This window comes from Pteronotus mesoamericanus, unplaced genomic scaffold (genome assembly GCF_021234165.1).
Source record: "Pteronotus mesoamericanus isolate MK-2021 breed Mesoamerican mustached bat unplaced genomic scaffold, CSHL_Meso_final contig_20, whole genome shotgun sequence".
Taxonomy (NCBI): domain Eukaryota; kingdom Metazoa; phylum Chordata; class Mammalia; order Chiroptera; family Mormoopidae; genus Pteronotus; species Pteronotus mesoamericanus.
The window spans coordinates 28,463,577-28,488,628 of NW_026555085.1; the positions used below are offsets into that span (position 1 = coordinate 28,463,577).

The window sequence follows — 25,052 nt, forward strand, 5'->3', positions numbered from 1 at the left end:
ACTTTTATATTAGTGCTATTTTACTTTTATTATTAGCATTTTGGGCTCTATGTATAATGTAAACAAAATAAAAAGGAAAAAATAAAATCCCCAATCATACACAGAATTTTGTGGTTTTCATTTAATATGTTAAACACAATTTAGGTAACAGATTTTTTTAACTTCTACTCATTGAATTTGAACCTTTTGTCAGTTATAGACATTAAAAATTTTAAAACATCCTCAGAAGAAGCATAGAAAGTGCTAATGCATAATGTTTCATAATTTAAGGCATCTAGGACAACTTTGCATGAATTATAAACTGAGGAAAAGAAACAAAATTCATATGGTCAGCTGGGGGCCAACCTTCATGCTGTTTGAAATCCTACTTTGTAGTGTCCCCTAAGAAAAGGAGGCCAAGCGCCTACGCGAATGCCAGTTACACAGGCAGCCACGGAGTCAGACGCTGTTGGCAAAACATGCTCCAGAGTGTGGCATCTGGGTCCTTTAACTGCCATACAGCACCCCATCTGTAGCTAAAGCTGTTGACTCTGCTTTGGGGGAAGAAAAACCAGAAATAAAGAAGGCAGTTAAATTCTAAACCGTGCCAAGAGTGGCAGAAGGCAGGTTGCAGTCAGCATTCAAATTACAGCCGTAGCCTAATTTGCTTTTTAATGTCCTGAAACTGTGTAAACACTAAACTATGTTAACTCCAGTAGTTGAAGGATGAGTTTAGAAATGAGCACAGGTAGGTAGTTCAGTAACTTAGGACACACAGATCACCTTAAGAGATTTGATATGCCATCAAAAATATTAATTTTCCTAATATTTTTTCTTCTCAAAGAATGTAAGCATGTGGTCAATAAAATGCAACTATCATTTGATATATTAAAAATATGCTATTTTAAGAATGCATTGTGGTATATAATATGAATACCCTCAAATAGTATAAAATTCAAGAATTTTCTTTTCAATTTTTGATAATTTTCTTTAGACAGACTCTTTACAAAATGAAATAAGATATTCATTGTATCCTTTACTGAGACTTCTGATATTTTTATCCAGCGAAAATTTGTGGGAAAGCTTTAGAGACCTAAAAGTTAATCAATAAACTGCTATTTAATTTCAAAAAAAATAAAGTGATTTATTTTTAGTGTTATTCATTTGCTGTACTTACAAATATATAGAACAGGATGAGTTGCTATCTATATGATTCCATGGGTTCATCATTTGTAAGATACTGTTCCACTCTTATTTTACATATATTTTTGAAAACAAGAATAATGTTGGGAATAATTAAATCTAATAATATTTAAGAAACAGACTCAGAGATGCAGAAAACAGACTGAAAGTTGCCAGGGGAGAGGAGTATTGGAGGGCTGAGTGAAAAAGGCAAAGGAATTAAGAAGTACAAATTGGTAGTTATAAAGTAGTCACAAGGATGTAAAAGCAAAGCATAGGAAGTACAGTCAATAATATTGTATGGTGTCAGGTTTGTGCTTGAAATATTGGGGAGAATACTTTGTAAAGTATATGACTGTCTAACCACTATGCTGCGTACCCAAAATTAATTCAAAAATAACACTGAATGTTGACTGTAATTAAAAGATAAACTTTTAAAAATTAAAAATATAAACTAGTGATATTTAAAGTTTACTATATATTTAAAAAAAGGAGCTAAATACTTTGTGTACAGTTTATTTAATTATCAACATAATACTATGAGGTGTCTCTAATATATTCCTACATTCTGGATAAGGAAACTGGAAGCTTAGGGATTTAATCAAATTTTATTTGTATGTACAGACATTCTGACTCTAGAACCCATGCTTACTCTCTCTCTCTCTCTCTCTCTCATTTATGCCCACTCTCGCTCTCTTTTATAAGTAATAACAAAATATATTTTGGTATAGTCACTTCAGTAATGGTGAAGAAAGGGCTTCTAAAAATCTACTCTTCTATTAAAAAAAAAAAAACAAGAACACTGGCAAACATAGTCAAAAATAACTTTTTTCAGAACTCTGGGAATAAACTAAAAGCTTACAAAAATCTCAGATTTTATTCAAGGAAAAAAATGACTGAATCTCACACACATAGCCAGTTTGGTGGTGGTTCAACTTGCTGTATCCTCATCTCCCTCTCCTTAGCTCTGTAATAGTCTTGAAAACAAAAACATTGAAATAATGTTGTAAAAACCAGCAGCCTTGCAGCCACTGAGGGGTCAGTACAGGTTTAGAGCTCATACAGAAGATTCTTCCCTGGGAATGTCACTATCTCATGACTCTGGCAGCTCTCTGAAAAGTTCCATTCTCAGGAACTGACTTTATTTGACCTAACTGAAGCCTAACTCTGTTCAAAAATCCCTATGAGCATTTATTAACAGCAATCAGTGGCAATTGCTTAACCTTGCAAGTGCTTGGGGTGATGATTCCAGCTGAGGTTAACAAGGAGCCAATTAATGTAATTTAAGGTAAAAGTTGGGAATGAGATGTTCATAAAGGTCTTAGAAAAAATAAACATATTTCTGGGAAACTAGACAGCAACACAAGGTAAAGTCTAATCACAGGCCTAAGAAGACATGGAAGGAGCATACTCTCTTCTGTCTGACTGAACTTGGGGCTCTGCATAAGCAGGTAGTAAAGAGTAAGATGAAGTTATAAACTTCCTGGTTAAGTGGTGAGTGCATTCCTTCACACAGATGTATTAAAGGGAGCTGGAGGCTTATTTGTTAAAGGAAATTTAGAACACATCTGTTAAATCATTAGCTGACAACTAAGGTAGCCAAGCAGAGCTACCTTACAATAGTCATACTTGATTTAAAAAAAATTTATATATATATATGCAATTTATAGAACTATTCTGATATTCCAGGAAAATCACTAGACAAACAAACAAACAAGCGGACAAAAAGAAAGTAACAACTGGAAATTAGCAGGTTCTGATTTCCAGATTTGCCACATTATATTATTTAAAGGATCAAGTGTTCATATAAAATACACCATATTAAAAACAGAAAAGTATGGCCCACACACCGTGGCAATAAAATGAAACTGTCCCTGAGGAAGTCTGGGTATTAGAGTTACTTGACAAATATTATTAAATCAGATATAATACATATGCCACTAAATTCAATAACCTAGAATAAATAGACAAGTTCTTAGAAATATATCTTTCCTAGACTGAATGACGAAGAACTAGGAAATCTAAATAGACTGATCAACTGTGAGGACATTAAAACCTCAAAAGCCTCCCCAAAAAGTAAAAGTCCAGAACCAGATGGCTTCACTACAGAATTCAAAGAAAATTTAATGCCCATCTTTCTCAAACACTTCCAAAAAATGAAGAAAAATCAATACTTCCTAACACATTTTATGAGGCCAACATTACCCTGATATCAAAACCAAGCAAGGATAACAAAAAGAAAGAAAATTACAGACCACTATCTTTGATGAATACAAATGCAGAAATCCATAACAAAATACTAGCAAATCAAATACAATAATACATTAAAAAGATAATACATCACAATCAAGGGGGTTCATTCCTGGACAAAGGGATTGTTTAACGTACAAAAATTGATCACTGTGATATACCACATTAACAAAATAAAGGACACTATTTGACTTCAAATTATATTGCAAAGTATCAAAAATCAAAACAGCATGGTATTGGCAGAAGAGACACACAGACTAATAAAAGAGAATTGACAACCCAGAAATAAACTCATATATGTGTGGGAAATAATCTGCAACAAAGGACTGAAAAACATACAATGTAAAAGGGGTCAAATATATAGTGATGGAAGGAGAATTGACTTTGGGTAGTTAACACACAATGCAATAGCCTATATAATTTAATTAACCAACTTTACTCCAATAAATTTAATAAAATAGAATATCCTAAGGAATCAAAAATTAGAATAAATGAGAGTACCAAAGTTGCAGAATACATGTTCAATATATAAAAATCAGTAATATTTTAACATGTTAGAGAAAAACTCCCAAAATGGTATTAATAGAAAATTCCATTTACAATTAACATTAAAATAAATCAAATTCTAAAGAATAAGTTTAACAAGAAAGTAATACTTACATATTAAAAACTATTTACATGGTTGAAAAAGTTAAAGAAGGCATAAATAGACATTTCATGAACATATATTGAAAAACTCATTATTATTAATATGGAAATATTTTACAAATTTATCTCATAGATCAATGTAACAGAATTGAAAGTTAAGAAACAATCTCATACATTTTTTGTATGAGAATTTGTTATATTTGACATATATGAATATGTCAAACATATTCTTTGTTTGAATAATTTTAAGGGTGCCAAGAGAATTTAGTATGGAAAATTTTTTTTTAGGAAATGATGTTGGAACAAAAGGATATCTATATGTACATAAATGAAGTTGAAGCCTTATCTCATGCCATGCATGAAAAATAATTAACTTAAAAGAAATTATAACAAAGTGAGATAAAACTCTTTAAAATACATAAAGATAAATCTTTGCAACCCTAGATTAAGCAATAGTCTATTAGATATGACATCAAAAGCAGTAGTGACAAAAAAAAGATAAACTGATCTTCATCAAAATTAAATTGTGTTTCAAAGGGCACCATCAAGAAAGTGAAAACTTCACCTATAGAATATGAAAACATATTTGCAGACTGTATCTTATAAGCAACCTGTATCCAAAACATGTAAAGAAATTATTACAACTCAATAATTTAAATACAAATAACCCAATTTGCAGTTGAGAAAAATTTAAAGATATATTTCTTCAAAGAATATACACAGATAACAAAGGAGCACATCTTAAGATGGTACATAGTAAGATGGTTAACATCACGCTACCTGAGACAGCTACAATAAAAAACAGACGTCAATAAGTACTGACAAGTGCATGGAGGAAAAAAAAATCCTCATACATTGCTGGTGAGATTGTGAAACAGTACACCTATTTTGGAAGAGTTTGAAAGTTCCTTAAATGTAGAGTTACCACATGACCCAGCAATTCCACTACTATTTATACGCTCAGAAGAACTAGAAATGTATGTGCATATATATATATATCTGTGCATAAATATTTACAGTAGCATTATTAATAAAAGTAAAAATGGAGGAGTATACTAAATGTTAACTGAAGGACAGATAAACAAGTGTATTAAATCATACAATATAATATTATTTGACCACAAATAGAAGTGAAATATTAATATTTGCTACAATATAACCCCTGAACACATCAAGTACGATAAGCCAGTCACAAAAGATCGCATATTGCATAATTCTGTTTATACAAAATGTCCAGAATAGGCAAACCTGAAGATGGTTGTCTGGGTCTTGGTGGGGAGGAACTGCTAATGGCTATGGGTTTCTTTTGGGGTGATGAGCATGTTCTAAAATAAGATAGTGGTAATGATTTCACTTCTTTGTGAATATATTAAAAAACTCCTGAATTGTATCCTTTAAAAATAAATTTATACAACATGTAAATTATGTTTCAATGCAATTTTTAATAAAGATCTTATTTGTTTAATTTTAGAGAGAGGCGAAGGGAGAAAGAAAGAGAGGGAGAAAAACATCATGTGTGGTTGCCTCTCGCGCACCCCTTACTGGGGACCTGGCCCATAACCCAAGCATGAGCCCTGATTGGGAATTGAACCAATGACCCTTTGGTTCACAAGCCAGCACTCAATCCACTGAGCCACACTGGCCAGGGCTGTCTCAATAGTTATCAAAAAGAAGATAATTTGGTAAGCAGATTCCTAAATAGCGATTCATCATTTTTTATATATAACACATGTAATATACAAATTATCACCTCATTAATAATTTAGTTAATTATTTCTCCTTACAATCCAATAAAGTCAATGTTAATGTAACACATATTAATGCATTATCTTTAGAATCACAAAGAAACACAATCAGAAAGCCTATTTCAGCTAGACTTCTATTTTTATATCCATAAGAAATACAACACTTAATTTCTTAGAAATGAAATCAGTAGTCTATCAAAAACCTGAGGAATAATAAAATCTGAGGATTAAGAGAGTTTGTGTTTATTTAAGTAGGAAAGCCTTTGGACACATTTATAAGTTTGTCATTAACAGGTCACAATTAGTGATGTCAAAATTATAAGGAAGACTGATTATGTCTCATGAATATTAAATTAAAATGTAGCATAATTAAGCCTTATAGATTTATTTGCTTGTTTTGTTTTATATATTTAAGATCTGTATAGAAAGTAGCAATATATTTATATAAATAAAATATGTCATGCTAGATAAATTAACATTTGGATATTCTCTGAGATATGTAATGAGACTAACATATTTTGGACAAATAGGTAGGCAAACACTAGTGACATATTTCACATAAACACACACATAAACATATGTTTTACGCATATCTGTGGCATTGTATTTTGGGAAAAAGCAACAACTAACATCCAGGACATCCAAGAGCTATCCAGGTACTAAAAGCTAGGTTTACAGCTAGAAGTTGGTATTCTGTTGAACATTTCAACAAAGAATTTCACAGAATATCAAAATGAGACAGAGTTATTCTGCAATCCTGATGAATCGTAATGAAAACATGTCTACCTCATAATAATATCTTAATTCAAACAAAAATATGAACATTATACCACAAACACTCACCAATCGTGACTAGTATAAATGATTGCTACCTCTTTAAAATTTTTGGCTTTCACTTCTGTCTAGACTTCGGTTCTTCTATATAAGATTTATTATGAACCCAATCAGAATTCTTTTCATATCCTGACAATATCTGATCTAGGCCAAGGTCTCACTTTCTTAAACTCTCCCTCAAATTACATGTCATAAACTCAAACCTCTAATTCCTTTCCGGCACCCTTTTACTGAGATGCCCCATGGATTTACAGGCTGTGTGTCTCCCTCTTGACAATGAGTTATAAACCCAATTTGTACAACTAAGGGTGTGTTGCTGCTGATGTTCATTGGGGATGATTGGCAGTGTGAGTACACACATTCTGAAATGGAAAAATAAATTACTTTTAGTCATTAAGATAGAGCTGAATGTTAGAATGTATGTATCAGAGTCTCTGACAAAAAACTGGAAAATTCATATTTTATTTAAGTTAAAAGTAATAAAGCTATCAAGGGAAAATAAAATAAACATAGATACTTTTGAAGCTTTTTCTCCTAGCCCAACGAATGTTGATTCTTTTTCCCACTGCATGGATAAGCAGTTAATATTAATTTGTGATATATCAGTATGTTAATATCACAAAACTAGCTTTGTGCTTTTAGCTTTTTGTGTATTTTAAACTAATAGTAACTATTAGCATTGTGAGTTGTTGTTTTTTTTTTATATATATTACCAGGGTTTTTCATTTGTTCTTCCTGTCATTGAAATATCAATTAGACTATTGCCAGCTTTTAAAGAGTTCTTCTTTAATGAAATTAACTATATTATTAGCCCAGGTCTTAAATCCCATTTCAGTCACTGAAAATGAGGAATATTTGTAAAAATTGTTACATGCTTTGGAGGATCCAGAATTCTCAATGGTAACCGCAAAACAAAAGAAAGTGGATGAGTTATTTTGGAAGATATCTTTAAATCATTTTGATTGCCTCTGAAAAAATAATCATCTAAGTATATTTGTATTCATTTGATCTGCTTCTGTGACAAGAAGAAACACATTTCTGTTTCAATATAGCTGTTTTTGCAGCCCCTTGAGGGACCTCATGTACACCAAACAAGTCAAAGAATAATTTAACCAATACGTACTTGGTTATTAAACTATTGAAATATCAGTAACTACTCAGAATTTATATGTAGAGTTTCTTTAAACTTCTCATCTAAAAACTGATATAATTATATATGAAAATGTGGATTATCTATGTGTAAAATATATCAATAATTTGACTAAAGCAATCCAAACTCATTATCATCTCTAAGTAACAAATTGAAAGTTTAAATTCTGCAGACCCTCACTTAGCATGGATGGAATGGTCTAAAACAAGGACGAGATGACAAAAATATAGTTTGAAGAAGTAAATTGCACTTGTCACACGTGCCACATCTGGAAATTGCATTTACAAATTAAAATGTGTTCCTTTATTATTCAAAATATATTTAATAACATTGTATAAATTTAACTTGTACAAGGTGTTTATTTGATACATTTATATATTGTAACATGTTCGCCACTATAGCATACTTAGCTCTTCTATCATGTCACATAATAATAATAATAATAATAATAATAATAATAATTCTGTGTGTTAAGAATAATTCAAATCTAGTCACTTATCAAATTGGATGATTATAATACAATATTGTTGTCTACATTCATTATATTGTACATTAGATCTCCAGGATTTATTTATCTACTATTTATAAGTTTGTACCCTTATATCGCATCTTTGCTATACTCCCAGCATCCTGCATCTGGTAACCACCATTTTACACTCTTCTTTAATGTGCTTATTCCTGTTTTGACCTGACATTTGGACTTCGGTGTATGTAAATTTCAAATGAATGTGACACTATAGTGTCAGAAAATGGTTCTTCATCTTGTAATACCTATTTTATTTAAATGGATATAAAGTGAAAATAATGTCTGGATGCAAACCAAGGACATCGAGCACCCCAAGTAATTTTATGAAGAAAGTGATAAATATATTACTTACCGATAGCTATTACAAAGGTCAGTACAGGTGGAATTGTTCTCACAAGGATTCATTTTGCAGTCATTGGATTCTTTTTCACAAAAATTTCCTTCCCAACCAGATGGGCACATGCACTGGTAGCTCTAAGGGAATAATATAAAAATTATATAACCTTAGGCAATTTTTACTATTAAGTCTAAAATCCAGAAATTACTCCAGGCTATTTTGATCTCTCAGTCAATTTATACCTTTTGAAATTTTTATAGAATGTCAATATTTCTTTCAAGTTACTTTTACCACAGTTTAAAAACTGTGTAAACAGTATTTATTAGTATATAATTCAATACAAATTTGTAGTATATCAATAACATCTACATAAGATATGAAAATATTTATGAATTATGCTCAAAATGCAGAACTGTTGACAGTTAAATATCTTAATATAAAAAATAGTCTATCAGTAACACAATGGCAGTGATTGAAATCAAACTAAACAGGAACTCAGCAACTAGCTCACAAGTGTAAAACACACAACTGCAACAAATAAAGCTTCTGTCAGCTTTGTGGCATTACTTACAAATAATTAACCTAGGTGAGTTCCGTACTATTGGTTTATTGAAATTGTAAAACTTTCCATATTATTTTCCTACAGTATGGAGTTGACCTATAACAATATACAAAATACTAAAAGTAAAATTTTGTTTTTCCAGGATTGGGTAAACAAACACACAGCAAATAAACAAAAAACTCTTCAAATTATTATGGGTTAATAACTTATATATTAAAATGTTTTTGTTTTAGAATACTGCTGTTTGTCAAAACAATAGAATTGGAGCTCTTACATGTAAAGACTCTAGATTTAGCATTATGAAAAATATTAAAATCAACTATTATCTTGATCTTCACTGTTAATACAGGAGCAACTAGCTCCATGTGGCTATATAGTAACTGAGATGTGCTGCAAGTATAAAGTACAGATTGAATTTTGAAGATTTAATATTAAATAAATGTAAAGTATCTCACTAATAATTTTATTATTTACATGTTGTAATGATAATAAAGAGTTAAACGGAACACTAGAAAATTAATTTCACCTGTTTCTTTTAACCTTTTCTAATGTGGCTACTAAAAAGTTTACATCACACACGGGTCTCATTACATTTCCACTGGACAGAGCTGTAACAGGTTATGCCAACTCAGTTTCTTTATTGCTAATAGAGTTAAGACATCGACATAGTAATAAGCACATACATGCAGAACAGAAGTTCCCTGAGATTAAAGAACACGTTTAGTTAAATACACCCCAGCACTTTGAGGAGTCTTGGCACCCTGTAGATACTTAACACGTTTGTTGAACAAATGAAGAAGAATAAATATGGTTAAAAAAAGGTAAAAGCTACAGTTAGTGCCCAAAATAGATTACACAGGGATTCTGTATGTTTGCTAGAGGTGAATAACAATCTTATTTCAAACATTACTTTAACCAAAGAAACATGTAAATTCATGTTCCATGTATGCACATTTAGATTACAATAATTCAAATGTGTAAGAATTACCGCTGAGCATTCTGCTTTGGTTTAACAGGGCCAAATGGTTTCCCATGCTTTGTGAGCAGCTGAAAAGCAGAGGGACAAGAGCCACCATATTGTCAACATTGGCCGTTATTCCTGACACGTGTTAATCCTCCACTCAGAGTACTCAGTGACAGTACTCATGGTGTGCTGAATTTTAGGGGCAATCTCTTCATGCGCCGTCACTCTGCATTGTTAAATTTCTCAATGATTGTGGTAACATTCCCAAAGATTTCCTGGGCTGTTTTCCTTCATTTTCTTTTTTGTAAGCATCAAATGAGACTTACATAAAAATTAAATGTAGTGATTGCATTTTGTTTTATGAATCTGCTATTTAAATGGAAGCAATTCTGTAACAGGCAAGTCGAGTCTGTGCTCTGATGAGTGGGGGCTAACTACCCAATTTAGGGATGCACATTAGGGCAGAGTAGGATGGACGACACGTATGTGAAATCTGTGGGGCAAGTTGAGGTGCCCATTAGTTAGGTTCTGACAGTTCACTTTCTAAGAGGTATGAATGATTTCTGTAAAAACAAAAGCATGAGTTTACTGTTGGTTTCTGTTTTAACATCTCAATAATAACAAGAAAAATTTAGTGATTCAAAATAGCCAATCAAATTTCTTTCCCATTAAAGTCATATATTCCTTGAAAGCTAATAATTATTTGTATATATTCTTGATGACTTAAGAATGAGTAGAAAATTCTCATCAATTTAATGGTATAATTATCATTAAAGTGTCAGATATCAAAGCAGTGATCTCCAGATATGAGGGAATCTATATGAAAAGAAAACATGAGGGATGAGGGAAATACTTTTTTTCTAATCTTCAATACTAAAAATATAAACGTCAAAAAGAGAAGAAATGAATATTAAGTAGAACTAACACGGAGTTCAAGTATTTCTAGTCATCCCTTGCCTACTTTATTCAGAAGCACTTTTCTGAATGTAGATATTTTCAGTGCAAGGCACCTTCCTATTCAACATTGCTAAGTTAATTCCAGTAATTTTAAATAATAGTTAAAGGTAAAACATTACTTTTAAATTAAATTATCTTGTCATTAATTAAATTCTACTTTGACCTACGTTTGTTAAGAAAATATATTTAAAATGTATTTATTTACTGAAATTAATAAAAGTGTGCATAATTTTTGAAGTTGGAGCCACATGATTTTTACCTCTTAATATGAAATAGACATTACTCTTCTTGAACAATTCAGATAAAATATTTTGCATACTTTAAAAATATTTAGGTAAGAAGACAGGGGAGACAAAAATGATAGAAGAGGATCCAGAACTAGAATAGGAAGCCACACAGCCAGTGCGACAGAAGACAAAGCAGTCAAGTCTGTTAGGTGCAATAGAATAAACTACATAGTGTTTAGTTTTTTAGATCAAAGCCAGATGATTGAAATGTCTGTGATCAGTGACATATACTGGAGTAAGTAGGACAGAATAATATTGAATATTAATTGTGAAGTCTGAGAAATAAAATTTAAATACTATTTTGTTGCTTATTAAATTTCTAGACATGTTTGTTATAGTGATATTCTCTTGCTGCATAACAAATTACCACAGATTGAACAACATGAAACAACATGAATTTACTCTCTCACAGTTTCTGTTGGTCAGCGTCCAAGTGTGGTTAAGGTCCTTTGCATAGACTCTCACTAGGCTGAAACCAAGGTATTAACTGGGTTGTGATCTCATACAAGGCCTGAGGTAATTTTCTAAACAGTTGTTGTCAGCAAAATTAATTTAATTGTAGCTATAAAACTTAGAGGAAACTGACTTAAATTAGAAATTTAACTTAATTCAGAAGTAAAATGAAGTCTCCATATTCTTGTTGTCAGACACTGACAACATTCAACATCCAGAGGGTGTTTTTAAGTCCTTGGTGTGTGGCCTCCTCTCCTTCTAGCACGGCGGTTTACTTCTTCAGGGCCAAGAGGAGAGCGTTTGCTACTGCAACTTGCCTCTTTTAAGGGCCCATCTAATTAGGTCAGACCCACTCAGGATAATCATACATTTGACAAATTAAAGTCAAGTGATTAGGAATCCTAGTTATATTCATAAAATCTCCTTTTCACAGTAATTTTAGCACGGCAGTAATATCCCATAGTATTCACATATCTTATACTTAAGGGGAAGATCTGTTACATGGCATGATATACTAGGAGGTAAAATCTTGGGACCATTTTATAATTATGCCTACCACATCGACTAACCTTCTTAATCTCTCTAAGTAACTGATTTAAATTCTTCAAACCTCCATTGCCTTCATATGCAAAGAGCCAATGGTATCTATTTTATAAGCTTATTTTGAACATGAAGTGCAATAATGACTGTAACATGCTTAGTGACACATAATTATTATTAATGAATAGCAGTCATTACCTCTAGGCATACCAGTGTAGATCTGATAAAGTCAGTGTAAAACTTGCAGAAAGTATTGCAACTGGATCAGAATTATCCACTTTTATATAATTGCATTGCATGAACAATTTAAGCTACCTACTAAAAGATAGAGTATCAGACCAGGGAACAACAAATAAAAGAGGAGGAGGAAGAGGCTCTAGCAAAGTGTCAATTATAAGACACAAACTTAGATGAAGTAAACAAATTTGAGAACATATAAATTAGGAAAATTGATCATGAAAAAGAGAATATATTATTAAACAAATATAATTTTAAAATGCACCAAATGAGGAAGATTGATAGTAGGATTACATAGACTGAATTAAATTACCTCCCAATCTTTAAATCCCCTTTTATGCCATGTAGGTGCAAAAAAAGTAGAAAAACAAGGGAAACTACCCAACTTATTTTTGAGACTGGTAAAATCTAGTTACCAAGCCTTGCAAGAATATAATAAGAAATGCAAACTCAGCCGAAGTCAATTTAAGATTAAAAAAATAAATAAAATTGACAGGTTGCTGGAGATCTGGCCAAGATAGAGGTGTAGGCAGAGAGTCTTCGCTTTCTTGTACAACCAAAAGAAGGATAACAAGCAACTTAAAAACAAAAGACAAACAGTACTGCCAGAAAATTAAACTGCATGAAAGTCCAACAACAAGGACTTAAAGAAACATTCATCCAAACTGGTAGGAGCAGTGGACACAGGGGCAGAGAGGACACATGGCTAGGCTGCGGTTGGCACCCAGGCGGGTGATCCCACATTTGCACATAGATAAGCCGGGAGGAAAAATGGGGAGCAAGACAGGCCACAAAACCCAGGGTTTCAGTGCAGGAAACTAAAAACTCAAAATCTCTGGTTGTAAAAATATCTGGGGGTTGTGGGGGGAAAAACTCCCAGTCTCACAGCAGAGTCCTTTGGAGAGATCCATGGGGTCCTAGAACATACACAGATCCACCCACCTGCAAATCAGCACCTGAAAGGGCACAATCAACTTATGGGAAGTGAGAGAGGTGACTGAAAGCAGATGGAGAGTCAAGCAAGAAAGTGACATTGTTCCCTCTCTGACCCCTCCCCAACAGATAGCTCCACAATGCAGCAAAGAGGGTTGCCCTACTCTGGTGATACCTAAGGCTCTGCCTCTTATAATGTTACAGGTGTGCTGAGACAAAGAAATATGGCCCCAATGAAAGAACAGTTCTAAACTCCAGAAAAAGAACTAGCAGTGAGGAGATAGACAACCTATCTGATGCAGAGTTCAAAACACTGATAATCAGGCTGCTCACAGAACTGATTGAATATGGTCACAAAATGAAGGCTATACAAAGTGAAATAAAGGAAAATATACAGGAAACCAACAGCGAAGGGAAGGAAATCAGGACTCAAATAAACAATTTGGAACAAAAGGAAGAAATAAACATCCAACTGGAAAAGAATGAAGAAACAAGATTTCAAAAAACTGAGGAGATGCTTAGGAACCTCTGGGACAACTTTAAATGTTCCAATATCTGAATCATAGGGGTGCCAGAAGGAGAAGAGGAAGAGCAAGAAATTGAAAATTTATTTGCACAAACAGTGAAGAAAAACTTTCCCAATCTGGTAAAGGAAATAGACCTCCAGGAAGTCCAGGAAGCTCAGAGAGTCTCAAAAAAGATGAACCCAAGGAGGAACGCACCAAGACACATCATAATTAAGTTACTCAAGATTAAAGATAAGGAGAGACTTTTAAAAGCAGCAAGAAACAAGAAAAAGGTTACCTACAAAGGAGTTCCCATAAGACTATCAGTTGATTTCTCAAAAGAAATCTTGCAGCCAAGAAGGGGCTGGAAAGAAGTATTAGAAGTCATGAATGGCAAGGACCTATATCCAAGATTACCCAGCAAAGTTATCATTTAAATGGAAGGGCAGATAAAGTGCTTCCCAGATAAGGTAAAATTAAAGTAGTTCATCATCACCAAGCCTTTATTATATGAAAGGTTAAAGGGACTTATCTAAGAAATAGAAGATCAAAAACTATGAACAGTAAAATGACAACAAAAATCACAACTATCAACAACTGAACCTAAAAAAACATAAACAAAAACTAAGCAAACAACTAAAGCAGGAAGAGAATCATATAAATGGAGATCACATGGAGGGTTATCAGTGAACGTGGGAGAATGCGGGAAGAAAGTACAGGGAATATGAAGCATAACAGTAGGCACAGAATAGACAGGGGGAGGTTAAGAATAGTATAGGAACTGGAGAAACCAAAGAACTTATATGTACAACCCATGGACATGAACTAAGAAGGAGGGATGCTGGAAGGTGAGGGGCTGCGGGTGGGAGGGGAATAAAGGTGTGAAAAAAATTGAGACAACAGTAATAGCATAATCAATAAAATATACTTAAAATAAAATCAAATTGAAAAACATAAATTTAAGTAATTGAATCTTACAACATCTTCAAAATATGGTTGGTTATAAACTGTTAGTTCCTCCCTCCTCCCCCCAGAAATAAAAGTATGCTTCAACATAAGAAAATCTATTAAGGAAAAAAATGGTTTGATCGTCTCAGATGAAGAGAAAATATTATAAAATTCAACACACATTTATAAAAATTCTCCTAGCAAATGAGAAATTAATGAAAATGTCCTTATATTAATAAAAACTATTTACCACACACATTAACAAAAAATATCCTGCCAAACATTATTTTAGCAAACACAATGAAAGAAACTGAATAAAATATATGAAACAATTGTTGAATTCTTGAAAAAAAACTAATACAGACTGGATTTCCTATGTTGCAGAGAGAGAAGGGAAGCAAAAAATAAGGTAATATCACACTTTGCTTTGCCAGGACCTTTACCTATTCAAATTCAGGTAAGCAAAAGCATTTCCACTTCCAGGTATTTATCAAAAAAAAAACAAAACAAAAAACAACAACAACCCTAATTCAAAAAGACTTATGCACCCCTATGTTTATTGCAACATTATATATAATAGCCAAGATATGGAAGCAACCTCTGTATCTATCAGTAGTTGAATAAATAAAGAAGATATGTGGGTGTGTGTGTATCTGTCCTAATCTGTCCAGAAGGTATCCAGCCATGTACTATGAAAGATTTATTAAAGAAAATACAAGGTACAAGAAATATTGTACATAAGACAAGACGCCCTTCAAACTAGGCACCTTGGGACCTCACACAGTTCTCCCAATCACCATCAGTTTCCCCATGATATTTTTCTGAATCTCATCAATAGTCTGAAATCTCTTCCCTTTCATAGGGGATTTTAGTTTTGGGAAAAGCCAGAAGTTGCAAGGTACCAAATCTGGGCTGTGGTGGGGCTGAGTCACCTGGGGGATTTGATGTTTAGCCAAAAATCTGCATGAAATGTGATACACGAGTGGGTGCATTGTTGTGACGAAGCTGCCAGTTACCAGTTGCCCATAGCTGCATGCTTCTAAATTACCCGAATAGTTTCCATGGAAGAACGTTCAAGCTTAATGCAAAATTTGAAGCAGTTTCATTGCTCTGCTTGCTCAGTCATTTTGAATGTGACAGCTACACACTACACCGGCTCACTCAGTGGTGTCTAATGCCCCCACTGACTAGTAGAGTGAAATTGTGATTGTTCATGCATGTGTATTCCAGTCCACTCTCCTTGGCTGCCAGTTTACATTAATGTCACGCGAACCATTCTCGTTGTATTAACAATGAGACTGGACTTTTTCCAGACAAACCGTGTGTGTGTGTGTGTGTGTGTGTGTGTGTGTGCGCGCGCGTGTGTTGGAATATTATACAGCAATAACTAGCCATCAGAAAGAAGCAAATAAAAAGACTCAATGAGATGACACTTCATACCGGTCAGAGTGGCCATCATAAACAAATCAACAAGCAGTAAGTGCCGGCAAGGTTGTGGAGAAAAAGGAACCTTAGTGCATTGTTGGAGGGAATGCAGACTGGTGCAACCACTGTGGAAAACAGTATGAAATTTTCTCAAAAAACTAAAAATGGAACTGCCTTTTCATCCAGCAATTCTACTGCTGGGGATATACCGTAAGTATCCTGAAACACCAATTCAAAAGAACATATGCACCCCAAGTTCATAGCAACACAATTCACAATAGCCAAGTGCTGGAAGCAACCTAAGTGCCCATCAATAAATCAGTGGATCAAAAAACTATGGTATATTTACACAATGGAATACCACTCAGCAGGAAGAAAAAAGGAGCTCCTGCCCTTCGTGACAGCACGGATGGAACTGGAGAGCATTATGCTAAGTGCAGTCAGCACCATATGATCTCACCTATAAGTGGAACCTCATCAACAAAACAAACAAGCAAGCAAACTATAACCAGAGACATTGAAATAAAGAACAAACATACAGTAACCAGAGGGGAGGGGGGAGTCGGATTATGGGGGAAAGAAAGGGAAGGGTGGTCAAGGAACATGCATAAAGGACCCGTGGACAAAACAAAAGTGGAGAAGGGTTGAGGATTGGGGGTGAGGTACGTGGGGCAGGGGACAGTGGTGATGGGAAATACAAGAACAACGGTTAAAGAAGACAAGAAAAGAGAAAAGAAGAATGAAATCTTGCCATTTGCAACAACCTGGATGGACCTAGATGGTATTATGTTAAGTGAAATATCAGAGAAAGGTAAATACCGTATGGTATTACTTATATATCTAAATGAAATCTAAACAAAAGAAAAAAAGTGAATAAACAAAATAAAACAAAAACAGACTTATAGAAAAAAGAGACCAAAGGTATAACTGCTAGAAGGGAAAGAGATGGAGGGATAGCTGGAAAAGGTAAAGGGGAATATAGTCAATAGTATATATGATGTTTATACAATGAGAGATGATTTCTAGAATTAGTAGGAATATAAACACATTGTAAGACATAAAAATATCAAAATACTATATTTTACACCTGAAACTAATATAACCGATATAATATTGTATACCAAATAAACTTAAATAAAGATTAAAAGAGTCAGAAAAAAAGTAAGCAGAAAGAAGTAGCTGCAGTTTTCAGCAATCTCCTTAGTATGAAAATAAAATATTGACAGTTAGCTTCTTCAAGGAGATAGGCCCATGAAGAAAAGAGAATAAAAGTAAGCTCAAACTTTGTGAGCAACCTTTTGGAGAAATTTATTCCTCGGGGTGTAACTACCCAGTGCAAGCAGAAAGCAGCTAAACTGACCAGTAAAGATGCAGTAGTCTTGTGGTGCAGGAAAGAGAAGTTGGAGTTCAGAGCCTGCAAAAGGAAATGGTTCTGCTACACACTTCTGGCCTTTAACTGAGAACTCAAAAGGCCACAGTCTAGAAATAAGGACAAATTAGCAAAAACACAAACCCAGGTCATACTAAAACCCCACTCAATTGAAATGAGGTCATCTATCTGTGCTCTTTTTGCCTGCCAGAGAAAAGTAAGTGCTCTTTGGAGGAGGTTAAATTAAGTAGAGTTTTTCAATGTCTGGCACAAAATGTGTGGCATTAAATAAAGAATTAGAAATGCTGAGAACTGAAATTCATGAAAAGAAAAAAAAAAACAGACAATACAAATAAAAGTATCCAGAAATGGTGGTTATTGAATATTTTTTAAATAACTATGATTGACATGCAAAAATATAGAAATTAAGATAGGAAATTTCACTAGAAACCTGTTATAATAGAAATACTCAAAGACATATAGTAAGTTTTAAAATGATAATAATTGAAATTTAAGAATTTAATCCATTATTATATTAATCCAAGATTAATAACAGAAATCATATTAGAGAAGATTATCAGTAAATATCCAATCAAAGTACACCAGAAAACAAAACAAGAAGTAAGGAAAATAATGAGAAGAACTAATATATGTTTAATTGGCATGGCAAAAAAAAGACAGAGAAGAGAGATTGAATGAGAGGAATGATTTAAATAGTACTGCCTGAGAATCGTTGAAAGAAAACAAAAGACAATAACCACTGACTTAGAAAATTCTCCAGGCCTATGATGAATAAATACAAAGAAAAGATTAGCTAGCATAGAACTGCTGATGATGAAAGACAAAGAATAAATCTTAAAGGCAACCAAAGAACAAAGAAACATTGCCTTCAAAGGAATATCAAGACTGACAACTTCCTAATGGTAGAAATAAGAACCCATAGACCAATATTTTAATGGAATAAAAGAAAAGAACTGCCAACCTAAAAGTTTATGCTCAGTATAAAAAATACCTTTTAATTTGGAAATGAGAATAAAAACATCTTCATTCTCACTTAAAACTTGAACACTTACTGAAGTTTTAAGACTGTGGAGATTTTGTTAACAGAGAACCAGGATTCAAACTCAAGTTCCATGAATATTTAGCTATATAATTGTATTCATGTTCCTTAATCTCAAGGAATGTCAGAAACAACGGTACCTGGTTGATGAGTGTGTGGGAATTAAGTGAATACTTAATATAGAACTTCATTTGATATCTGACTCGGTAAGATACCAGTAAACTTCATTTAAAATGTTCTCTTATCCTGTGATTTGTCCAAGTAATCTCAACTAATCCCCCGTCTCTGTTTCCTGAGTCTTTGACATTCTTCCATCTGGAATATCTTTGCTTACTTTCCCCAACCTCTGCCCCATCTTTCCAAATTTTATCTTTCCTTCAAGGTCAAAATAAATGTCACGTTCTACCTGAAGTCTTGAACATTTCCTTGTAGTATACTTTCCTTTCTCACTATTATTTTATCTTTTATGAAAAATTTTAAGTATATTAATTACTTGTATACATATTATATATTTTTATTATTTACCATATTTTAAAATATCTTATTTTACTGTTTATTTCTCTAACTTATAAAATATAAAGCCTGGGAGGGCAGAGGCATACTGTGTTTTGTTCATTAAGTATCCTCAGTATCTAACATACTGTCTCATATTTAACTGAAATAATTGATATTAGAGCATGAAATATATATATTAATTAGCAATAATATAGTCCAGGAGAAATATTATTTATAATTTCTAAGTATTTAATCATCTCTTTTTCCTAACAAAAACATATACTTTAGAATTCCTTTAAATAACACTTCCATTACAATTAACTAAAACCAGTTCTATAAATGAGGATTGAGAATCCAAATTAAACAAAAATTGTACTGGTTTCTTTACAAAAAGTACTTACATATTAAGATCATTATATTTTATTCAACCTTAGACACAAAATGTATTTTACTAAAACACACATTATAAGACTTACTTTTTGAGTCCTGAAAATTTAGATACACAATGAAAGAATTAAACAAATATAAATTTTAAATAGTGTTCTTTTTCTGATTCATTACTCACATGATCCTAGAAAGAAAGACAAAGATTTCTTTTTTTTTAATAAAATAAAAAAGTTAAAGTCCATAGTGAATTGTTTTTTGTAAGAATAAAGGACCCTACATTTCGTCTTATTGTTGTTCTATTTTAAAGTTATTTTAAATATTAATTTTAATCTATAATAACATAAAATTGGCCATTGGCACACAGATTGCCAAATGTTGGATATAAAAATATTCAGGATTAGATATACAGTAACATTTATTCTTAACAAACAAAAATATGTTAATATGATTTCTTTCCACTGCAGAAATGACTTAGCTTGATGCTTTAGACCAAAAATGAAATAATATGTGTTATTCTGACAGAAAGTTAATGGAATATTTAAAAACAATTTCTCTAAAAAGTTATAAATGCTGAATTTCATTGAACATATGTTGAAATAAGACAATGAAAATACATGTTAGGTTGAGGAATACATTCAAGGCAGAACTGTCTTAGAAAAACACAATTTCTTTAACATGGAAAAATGTAACATAAAAACTAGATGTAGATATAATAGTGTATAAATATTCATAGTGTTGGTACCTTTTAAAAATACTTTGTAAAGGAAATATAAACCTTTAAGAAACTTAGTCACTATTTTCATGTAATTTTTTTTTGTTAGTAAGAAGAGCAAATTAGTATTTTAGTGTCTATTCTAAATGAATAACGAAGAGTAAGGCAAATTTTCACTATATTTATTTTCTGTATTCTAGTCAATCTATGAAAAATATTAATATTCATATTCTATTTTTCAAAATAATATCAGCTGTTTGTCCATTGTGTTATTTTAAACCTATATTCTCTATTAACAATTTATTCCTTGTATTTTAGTTCTCTTTATTGCATGCCCTACCTTCATAAATTATTTGTGGTTTTTTCCAAGTGTACCTTATCTTTAACAGTTTCTTTTTTCCAGAAAGTGTTTAAACTAGAATAAATGGCTTAGGTTACCAGTACTGGAATTTTATTCTTTATTAATAATAGAGCTGCCATAAGAAAATAAATCATCAGCCATTGATGTTTACTGTTCAAATACATTTCTTATGTCTTGAACAGTGCTTTCCATATTGACTCAATTTAACTGCTAGAGATTTAGTCTAGCCCCAAAGTTTTATCCCCAGGACATATATAATACTTAAGAATACAAACATATACTTTTCTGAGAGACTATCACAAACATAGATTCCAGGATATGAATACAATTCTGCTACAGATAGTTTAGATGTTTGGGACAATTACTTTTTGGTCTAAAAGTCAAATGAAAATGCAAATGCAAGCACATGATGGACTAAAAATCGCTTTTACCTCCCCATCTGGCTTTTTCTAAAATATTTCACAGAAGGATGCTATATGGTTTATTTTCTCATACTCAGTTTTCTAACTTATTAGACAGTTCAGAAAAATTTAAATTAGAATTTTAATTTTTTTTATTGTCCAAAGCTGTCTTCAACATTGGACTATTTGGTCCAGTAGTTTTAAAATATTTGTTTTTTTAAATTTTAATTAAGAAACCCTTACACGAACATGTTTCCCCAGGGTGCATAAATAGGTAAAGCGGCTTAAAGCAGACGCGCTCTGACTGAGCAGGGGAAGAACGGCCCAGAAGCCTTCCCTGCGGCTCTTACTGCCGCTCTCCCTCTGTACCAGCCCGTGAGGACCCTGTTACTCCCACCGCCGCCCCAGCCAGTCTTAAAACACAGATTGAAAATGACTGATCCACCCAACCTACTTCATTTTATTAATAATAATAATAAAAAAATTGAACCCCTGGAAGTTAAGTGAATGGCTCAAGCTACTATAACCAGTTAATGATAAAACTGGAATTAGAACTCATGTCTCCTGAAACCCTGTCCGGTAGTCCAAAGTGCAGCTTTAAAGATAAAAAAAATTCAGAAATATATTTGCTGAAATATACCCTTATGACAACCTGAAAATTTTGAGGTGATATTCAAATCATGTACATTAAATAATTCACTTTATATGTGAATTCCTGTATTCTTTTTTCTCTGTATATAAGAAAGTTGCTAGATGGTCTAGTTGACACCAACAGTAACTATCCATGATGTTAACAGTATAACCAACATTAATCACTTTAAAACCAATGTTACACATATGAAGTTTGGATATTGTTATATACATGCATGGAATAAAGAGAATTGCTCTGCATCTACAGATTTACCTTCAGGTTAGATATGGACAACGCTCATTCTCCCTGAGCTTCATACTGATAGAGTACAGAGAGTAAAAACTACTGCTTTGGTCGCAGAATGCTATCATGGGATATTTGAGCCTTAAGCTATAATGGAAAACAGTGTATCTGAAAGTTTTTAAACCACAGTACAAAACTCTTTCCTGGCATAGTGACCCCAAGTAAAACAAGTATCGATAAAAGCATATAAGTAAGCTAGGCTTTCTAATAGCTGCAGTAGAAGCAAGTACTAAATAAATAATGTAATACTTGCCTACTGTACTAGATACTATTCAACACCTCCTTACAATGGGTCATTGCCACTTGGTAAAGTAAAATAAAATAATGAATATTAGCTAATATAAAGATATTTTGAACATGTCTTTAAACCTGTTTTGACTGTTTTATGTTCTTCAATCTTATGGCCCTTGATAATATTTTAAATTTATTAGTATTTTTATTTTAAATGCGAGAAGATTTAAAAGCTTTCTTTATTTTAAACAGAGAGCATTTATATGCAATGCTATGTGTATATGTTGCATATAATTATAGATATATCTAGCATATAGAAGTATATATGCATACAGTATATATTATGGAACTTCTATATTAATACATAAAAAACTAATTTAATGATGTTTTACTAAAGCTTATTATCAGAGTTAAAGAAACATCCTTCAGCAAATATTACAAATTATAGTGTTTCTATAATATTTTCCTTTTCCTTTTTGGAACGTAATTATTTCCTAGCAATTGCAAAGAGGAATTCTAGTTAGAAGAACACTAATTAGAGAGTCATAGTGTGAACCGTATTCATCTCTCACAATCGTAACTATTGAACTCTTTGTAAACCTTTAAGTTCTAGTTCTCTGATAGACTGTTTTGTCTTATGGTTAGCTATCATGATTTTATTATAGACTAATAAGCTACCTTTACAGTGGAAATCAACAGTAAGAAAGGTGAAGAACTTAACCACAGGTATTATAACCAAGAAATCAGCAAGCATTGGGTGAGAAGAGCTAGGAAGGCATACAATGCTTAGGAAAGTGTGAACGACAGTTTCTAATCTTTCATCCTCAGCAAGTTGGGATCAATGAACCCAATAATAATTCTAAGAAACAAATTTGTTAATCTCAAATTTCATTCATTATAAAAACAAATCCTCCAAAATGTGTTTGCCATTATAGAATTTAATATTATTGATTTGATCAATACTCCTTTTTCCTTAGGGTAATAAGATGTAAGTATTTCTTTCTTGTTTTTTTTTTATCTTTTCCCCTTCCTTTTTCCTTCTCCCCCTCCCTCCATTCTTTCCCCTTTCTCCTCTTCTTATTGTGAAATCAGGCAATGCAGGATTATGTTTTTATTCTTTCCATAAGTAAATATTTTCTCTATATATATGAAACTGCTTTCATTAATGATTTAATATAAATGGAGGCATGAGTAAGATCCCAGGAAGAATCAGGGTATTTGATTGTTTGAGAATGCCACTACATGCAGACTATTGAGTAACTCACCTAACCAGTCATAATGGTTCTTGACTTTTAAATCATTACATTTGGATTAGGTAATCTCTACTAACTCCTGCAATCTTAAAAGTATGTCTCTCTCTCTCTCTTTTTTTTTTTTTTTTTTGGCTCTGTTTATAATTCCTAGAAGAGCCAGGTGTTAACAAGGACAAACTATTGTGCCAAGTATTCCCACCAGCTTTCTAACACATTTGCAGTGATTCGTGAGTTCCTGCTTAACAAAATTATTTTCTGAAATGACAGCTGGAAACACAGTTAGTGGTTTACAATGTATAGTTTTTCTTCGATGAGCAACTGTTAAAGTTTTCCTTTGCTTCTAATCTGCTCTACCAGTTCATTAGGGAAAACATTTTTAAAATCAAGAAACAACAAAAAAAGCCCTGTGTCGTAATAATATTTATTCACCAAACACATGTTAGTCTTGATTTGTTTTAATTGAACAAAATCAGTGGGCATTGTGACATATATAAAGGAAACAGAGGCATTAAGGGCTATATTTTGACTTATGATTTAACGTTTACAAATAATTTGGGGGTGAAATGCTCTGAAGATAACAATTTTCACAGATCCCCTAAGGGACAGACATATTCACTGCCAAAGTTAATCTGGGAGCACGCAGGAAATACCAGTTTTCCAATCTCCCAAGAAATCAACCAGCACACTTTCCCAGAATTTTCCCAGAATAACAGGCAAAGGGATAAACATCAAGGGGAAATTTCTCTCCTGAGGCATGCAGAGTAGAAGCCAGATGATGAAGCAGAACCTTGAAGCATGCATAGTAGAAGCCAAAATGGCAACCAGAATGAGGAGGAGTCTAGCCTGGGAAAATCTGGAAAAAAGATCAGATAGGATCAGTTCGGGAAACCCCAGATGATAAAGGAAAGGGAGGGGATAGAGGGAAGCACTAGCACAGCCCTGGGAAAGAGCCAGGAAAGAGGTTGAGTAGTTTGAAAGAAAGCCTGCTCCCTCCCAAGCCCCGGGAAAGATAATCAAAGTTTAACAAAGGCCCAAGTCTTGCTTGTTCTCTCTAGCAGCTGCGCAGACAGAAATACAGCACAGATTGCTAATCAGATAGGAACAGAGACTGTGCTGGACTACTGGAGCCTCAGATGCAGGCTAATGGTACAACAGCTCTGGGCCCTAGTCCTCCTGAGTTTGGTGAAGTCAAGTGTGGGCCTAGAAGACCAGAGGCTAGGCTTCTTCTACAGAAAGATGGAGCTGAGCCACCTGTTCCTGGTTGAGACATCAGGCATAGTGCACCTTGAGGCAGTTTTTTGTTTTATTCCAATAAATCTTGCCACTATACTTCAAATCCTCCTATGCATGTATCCCTGGAATGCTTTTCTTGTGATGCTGTGGAAG

General features: G+C 33.0%; 1 protein-coding gene across 1 annotated transcript in view; it reads right to left on the reverse strand.

The window, feature by feature from the left end:
* The window catches only part of EYS (eyes shut homolog), a 1,478,297-nt gene that overhangs the window by 1,012,016 nt on the left and 441,229 nt on the right, over window positions 1–25,052 (reverse strand). Inside the window, 1 exon segment of the mRNA XM_054568619.1 lies at window positions 8,667–8,788. Coding sequence (XP_054424594.1) covers window positions 8,667–8,788 — 122 coding nt within the window.